Source organism: Miscanthus floridulus, chromosome 16 (assembly GCF_019320115.1).
Source record: "Miscanthus floridulus cultivar M001 chromosome 16, ASM1932011v1, whole genome shotgun sequence".
Lineage (NCBI taxonomy): Eukaryota > Viridiplantae > Streptophyta > Magnoliopsida > Poales > Poaceae > Miscanthus > Miscanthus floridulus.
The window spans coordinates 76,112,703-76,119,706 of record NC_089595.1 but is presented as its reverse complement, the minus strand read 5'-3'; the positions used below and the strand labels follow the sequence as shown (position 1 = coordinate 76,119,706).

At 52.7% G+C, this 7,004-nt stretch overlaps 1 protein-coding gene across 1 annotated transcript; it reads right to left on the bottom strand.

The window, feature by feature from the left end:
• Window positions 1–816: 816 nt before the first annotated feature.
• LOC136510133 (gibberellin receptor GID1-like) lies at window positions 817–3,516 on the bottom strand. The gene is made up of 2 exons (XM_066504698.1): window positions 3,157–3,516; window positions 817–2,580 (listed from the first exon to the last, which is right to left on the bottom strand). Exons 1-2 carry the CDS (start codon window positions 3,193–3,195, stop codon window positions 1,567–1,569), a joined length of 1,053 nt encoding a protein of 350 aa, XP_066360795.1. The 5' UTR covers window positions 3,196–3,516; the 3' UTR covers window positions 817–1,566.
• Window positions 3,517–7,004: the final 3,488 nt, after the last annotated feature.

Sequence of the window (7,004 nt, the reverse complement as noted above, 5' to 3'; positions counted from 1 at the left end):
AGTGCTGGTGTTGCACGAGAAAGTCTCGGCCTTTTGATCAGAGGTCCGGCCGGCCTCTCCCTGCTTTACAGCCGGCCGGCGCCCGGCGGGTGGTGAAATTTGTTTGCTTGCATTGCGGAGGGCCATGATGATTAGCTGAGGGCATAATAAAACTACTACAGTACGCACGTTAGGTGGTGCCGGCACTCCGGCTGTACAAATTAAAAAGGGTAATGGTCCTGTTACCTGTGCGTGCTCCAGACACGTCTTAATACTTCTACGTATACGGTGGTTTGCGTCCAATCTGACGTCCTGCTGCCGGCTTTTCAATCGATGGAAATCTAGGGTAACTTAGGAGTGACACAAATACCATTAGCTAGCATGCCCCTGTGCCGGGGATGCCACGCGCACACCAGAAGTTCAGAACAAGGTCACATTCAGGAATCATAGCAGCAGCAGCCCGGGAGATCAGGAGGAGAATCGAGCATTGAGACGAGACAAACTGGAGCCAAATCCATCCCCCAACTACTACTGAAAACGGACGAAACGACACGATCCATGCACCTACGGCAAAAGGAAGGAGCATGGAAATGTCACTGACATGGGACGTGATCTTCTGGTAGTACACTTCTCCCCTCCCTCCCCTATGCTGGGATCGCAATCCTTCCTTCCACCACCTTACTAAGTACAGGCGATTACAGAGTTTTTAGGCTGTCGGAGGTTGGATACAAAAGGAATGACACATGGCTTGGGTGCAAGGACACAGTCATCAGCCCCCCAGAGCACCGAAATCAGGCCTGGACTTTCAATCTTCATCACAATTCACCGACACCCACGTGGAGAAAACCAGAGGCATTCAAGGTAGGAGTACACACGCATTACAACATATTAGCAGTAGCTCAGCATTGTATACAGAGATGGACAAGCAAGGAGACGACAGGCCAAGGCCACACCAGCAAGCAGTAGACGTAGTAGCACATTTCTTATGCCTCTGCTACTTTATACTAGTCTAGTAGTACTCGATTGGAAACATGTTTCACAAAACATGGGTAGGTTGATAGATAATACAGGAGTAGGCAGCATCCAATCCAGAAAGATGAGAAACTACTAGTAATACATCAAACACAGCAACAAAAAGGCCGTCCACCTCCTTGTTGGTCCATCAGTCCACCACTGTACACAGAATGTTAGATGATGAATTCCCTCCGGGGAGGGAGGGTGATTGAAGGCGAAATAATAGGCTTCTCTCCATCAACCAGGACGCAGATCATCAAGGATCTCCAAGCTTTGTGATCAGCAGAACGAACGACTTCACCCGACTGACGACGAAACAAAAAGTCCTAGAGTTTAATATGGAGTTGGCTGTCCTTTTGAGTGCACCACTTGCCATGGACAGCAGCAAAGCCTTGCCGTCATCGCCGGAATTCAGATGACCCCCAAGCACCAGCACCAGCAGTAGTATAAGGAGGAGAGCAGATCGGTACAACTATAAGTCAGGCTTACCATCTTCTTGCTATAACAAGTTGAAGTTTGTGTCGAGACGACCTCGATGAGTCTTATGATCAGCAGGCAGCTGTGATGTATGTACTAGAGGTTAGCCCTGAGGAAGTCGGCGATCTCCTCCATGACCTCGTGGTAGTGGTCCGTGTTGGACAGCAGGTAGAAACCAATGGTGGCCTTCTCACGGTACACGAGCTTGACATGGTGGCCATCTTCCTGGAGGCCCTCGGCGTACGCCAGCTGCCGATCGCAGGTGAGGTCCAGGCCCGACACGATAATGAGGCTCTTGGTGAAGGGTAACCCCCTGAGCCGCCGCCCGTTCGGCCCGAACGGGTTGCACGCCGGGTGGTCCCGGTCGGCGTCCTCGGGCAGGTACGCCTTCCAGTACCAGTCCCTGTCCTGGAGCGTGACGAAGTACTTGCCGTCCAGCCGCCGCTCGGACTCGGTGCGCTCAGTGCCGCCGAACATGGCGTTGAGCAGGATGTTGCCGCAGATGCTGATGCCGGCGTCGGCGGCGCGGACGGCCACGTGGTGGGCGATGTTGCCGCCGGAGCTGTCGCCCGAGAGGAAGACGCGGGGGCGGGCGTCCCCGCCGCTGCGGAGGAAGGGCTGCGACATGGCCCACTTGAGCGCGGTCCAGCCGTCTTCGTAGGCGCACGGGTACCGGTGCTCGGGGGCGCGCCGGTAGTTGACGGACACCACGACGCCCTTGCTCAGCTTCACGAACCGGCGGCACAGGTTGTCGTAGATGGCCGTGCCGGAGGACGAGTGGGCGAAGCTGCCGCCGTGGAAGAAGAGGATGACTGGGAACGGGTCGGGCGACGGCGTGCCGGCGAGGAAGTCCAGGATGGGCAGGGTGACCGCGGCCGCGCCCGCGTTGTTAGCGGCGGCGGCGCGGTAGATGCGGACCTCCAGGCCGGTGGACGTGTCGATGACGTGGTCGAACGAGGAGACCCCCTCCGGGGCCCGCGCGTCGGGGGGCACCCGGCGGTCGAGGAACTCGGCGAGGTCGCGGTCGAAGGTGCCGTCGGCCCGCCGGAGCATGTTGTAGGCCAGCTTGAAGTTGGAGATGAGCACCCATGTGTGGATCGGCACCGCCCCCTGCACAACAAGAAACCAACATCAACAGCAGCAACAGTTTCAGGCTCCTCATCACAAACACAAACACATGGCAGTTGCAGCGCCCCCCTCCTATTCGGCTATTCGGCTAGTATTCCTTTGCAGTTTCCTCGCATGGGTGAGAAGGGCAATGCGAGCGGCGATCTTTGGCCTCGGCTTGCCCGAAAAGATGGAAGCTTTGGCATGATTTGGTCGCTTCCCTCTTGTTGGGTAGCCATTTCCGTGGCATCCCTCGCCACTCCCTCCCAAACTCCAAAAACAACGGGGGCAAGGGCGAAGAGGATAAAATTGGGGTTGAGCCCAAAGGGGAAAGAAAGGCAGCGATTGGCCGGGAAATCACCGGCCAGCGCTGGCCCCAATCCACCACCGTCCCACCGAATCATAAAGCGCGGCGGGCGGCACAAATCGGGAGCCGCGGCCCTGGCGCACCCGCCCCCCGAAACGCGCAACCGAGGGCCGGGAGCCGGACGCAAGGACGCCGGGCCGCATGCCCGCGCGACGAAACTAGTACTAGTACAAGGAAGGCCAAGGAAGGAAGCAACGGGAGCCGCGTCGCACCTTGCACTCGTTGCGGTTGACCTCGTCGCTGCCGGCCATGGCGGTGGGCGGGCGCCGCTCGGCTTGGGACCGCACCGCCGGCTTCACTGCTGCAAGTGCAAGATCTCTCCCCCGGGGCAACAAAGCCTGGCTTTTGCTCACGGCATGGCCCCCGGAGGACCGGACACGCCAAGTGATCCCGCTGAACCGAGCCCGGCTCGAGCGCGGCCACCCTCCCGCGTCCCCGATCTCCTCGCGGCCAAGCACCCTCCTCGGCTCCTCCAATACAAATCCCCGCCGGCACCGACCTCTGGGCTCGACGAGCCAAGCAGGGGAACGAGCAGCGGGCGGGCGGCGGCAGTACGAGGAGGGAGCCGAGGCGTGGTGTGTGTGTCCGTGTGTGTGAGGGACGCGGGCACAGGGGGCGAGGGGGAGATGGAGGGGAACAGGAAGGAGAGGGGAGGGGGGTAATAGCGGGGGGCGGGGGCGGACGGACGGAGGAGACGACAAAACCGGGCGGCTCAAAAAGTAAAACCCGCGGGGGGGTGCGGGGCCCACACGCGCCCAACCCCCCACTTCTCTCTCTTCTCTACCCAAGCCGCTGCCAAATATTTTTCTCTCTCTCTCTCTCTAATAACTCCTCCTTGCTTTCTCCCTCTCTTCGCCTGGCTTTTGTTTGTTTATTTCTTTTGGAGGGTTTCGCGAGAAGGTTTGGATGGATCTGCCGAGGGCCGACGCCCCCTGCCTGCCGCTGCGCTTTGGGGACGAGACGAGAGTTGCCCTCCTGCTTTTCGTGCTCGCTCGCCTTTTCCTCCGTCGCCCTCGTCGTCGTCGTCTTCGGGCCTGGCCATGGGACGGACGGGGTTGGACGGAGCGCGAGAACGGCTGGTAGGTGCACCAAAACGGTGTGCGTGGACGTTGGGCTATCCGCTGGACGTATTCCGTGCCACTATTGCTATCGCCAAGGCTTGGTGCAGAGGAAAGGCTCTCTCGTCTTCGAGCCCCAAAATGCTCTCTCTCGGTGCCGTGTAACCTTTGCCACTTTTGTTTTTTGTTTCTAATAATGTTTCCAAGTGGTAACGTAGTACACGGCTCTCCTGTGTGTTTTATTTTAGAAAGAAATAACTGTGATCTATTTCGTCGATGCGACTACGAGCAGCAGAATGTGTCTAAGGCCTCCTTCACTTTGCAAAAAAAAATTTTTTAACCCGATAAATAGTACCACTTTCGTTTTATTCGGCAAATATTGTCTAATCATGGACCAACTAGGCTCAAAAGATTCATCTCGTGATTTTCCAACTAAACTGTGTAATTAGTTATTTTTTTTACGTACATTTAATACTCCATGCAAGCGGCTAAAAATTGATGTGATAAAAAGAGAGTGAAAAAACTTGGAATTTAAATGGCATCTAAACAAGGCCTAACACACACACCAGAAAGAAATATCTTGGGTATCTTTGTTACACAAGATACTGATACTGTAACAAAGTTCGGCTGAAACCCTTTCAAAAAAAAGTACAGTTGAAATGAAGTACGCCTAAGCTGACTTCTACAAGCCTAGCATACCTTCTTAACCTTAGGTCTGAATTTTTTATTTTTTAGTCTTTTTTATAGTTTTTCACAAGTACTTTCATGGAGGAAAGATTTTATAATTTGGACCCTTAATTCGGCGTCATCGAGGCTGGTGTCGAGCTAACACGTCTCGGCCCTAGTGCCGAGCTCTTAGGCTCGAGACCCACGTGGAGGTGACATGGCAGGGAGCTTGGCACCAGGATGACTGACGCCGAGCTTGTGTTTTAACCCCGGCTCCAACCCTCCTGTCCGAGCTTTCTTCCTCTTCTTTCTCCTCCCTCTCGGATTTTTTCTCTCCCCACTTCGCCCTACCTCACGAATCGGTATATTGGACCTTGAAAAGTTTGATTTGATCCGTAGATCTTCGAGAGCAAGGTATCCTCGCTCCCCTCCTAGTTTTTTTCGCATCAAATCAGTATATATTAGTCGGATTTTTCAACTTAAGAATCGTCATTACCCAACTGTCTCCTCATCTGCCTCCTCGGGGCACTGTGCGAACTCTTGTCGGAGCCAGAAGATGAGAACTCCAGAAGTGCGAGCCCCTTGCTCGCCAAGCTCACACTCAAGGAAGGCCTCCACTCGTGCTCTCCAGCCTTCTGACCTGCACTGCCTAGTGACTGGGTTGCCATGAATCCTCAGGCCTAGTATCTTCTGACAGTCCTAGAGCGTGGCTGTTATCTCCTCGAAAGGTAGATGGAAGCTGTGAGTCTCCGGCCGCCACCTATATTTTAGACAAATCAAGATTACATCTCAAAAAGACAAGCGCATGAACAAATGACCATGAATGGAGGCAATGATTGAATATAATACCTGTCAACCAACGTAGTTATGGTCGCTGAGTTGAACTTGAGCAACCCATGACGAACCTGAAAAGAGATGACATCTAGGCAGCTCTTTGCAGGAAAGGAGTGTACCTGTCGTCGTACTGCATATCCAAGAACCCACTGTGGGTTCTGGGACGAAGGATCAGAAGGTCCTACATTGAATAAAACATAGTCTCCTGTTACTTCACGAACACATGAAAGCTCGCCAAAATTTGAACAAAACGTATAGATTATTACCTGCCCCTACGCTATGAGACATGCTCGGTAGGTCTCCTCGTACGTCGGATCGAACAGGTGGAATTACGCCATCCTACAAAAAAGTCAATGAATTAGAAATTTAATTTGCAATGAAACATGAACTTAGAAATGTACAAGTAATTGACATAATTACATGCATAATTAATTAAATGAATACGACAAATATTAAGTAATATAATCAACCAATAATCGCACCTCACTAATTTGCTAATGGCAACTTCATGAATTGTGGCCAAGTCTACCACACTTGCCGCACTCGTACTGCTCGGGGTCAGTAACAAATGGGGTTTCTCTCCCATGCCTCGTTCTTCCGGGTATCTGATCCATAACCATCCTGTGCCTCATCCTCTTACTTGATCCACGTTTATTCTAACGGTAAGCTGGATCCGCAATGTACATCGGCCCATCATATGGAGGTCACTCTCCAGGGTCTAGAAAGGCACGAAGCGGGGGCTCCATGTGTGCACAAGCTTGTCGACACTGAACTCGTGAGGTATCCTGCTTTTGATATTATAGTTGCGATGCCTAGCTACTGCCACTAAATGGGAACAAAGATAGTGGTACTACCTTGGTTTACCACAAGTGCATTTGAAATCTTGGAGGACAACCACATGCATCCTCGACTCTCAGACCTCACCGTTGGACGTTGTACCGCCCCTATGCTCGATCTGATAAGTCCCTGTGTCATGATCAAAGCATGTAACCTCATGTGTGCCAACCCTTTTATTTGTCTTCTCTTGGTGTGCCTTCGATTTTGAAGCCCATATCTCTCCATCACTCCATAACTTCAATGCATGGGCGTGTCCATCATTGAACCAAGCCATAAGCTTATAGAAGGTGAATTGAACGATTGCATTCATGGGTATACCATGTATCCCCAATAGCAACTTATTGAATGACTCCATTATGTTGCTGCACTGAAACTCATACCTCCATCCACCGATGTCATGAGCTCTCGTCCATTTCTCCAAATCCCTCATCAAACCAGTGAGCCATTGTCTACCTTTTGCATTTGATGCGGTTCTGACCTACTCCAACTTTTTCTGAAAGTACTTGTCCTCAAGCTGTTGAGCAGCCTCCTAAAATAGATCAAAGTTACCCTTCAGACCATCCTTTCAGAGTAGATTCTCGACAAGGTGCCGAGTACACCAATGATGGTGTAAAGGTGCATACCCCTCTATCTGCTCTTGCACGGCATTAAGTATGCCCTGGTTC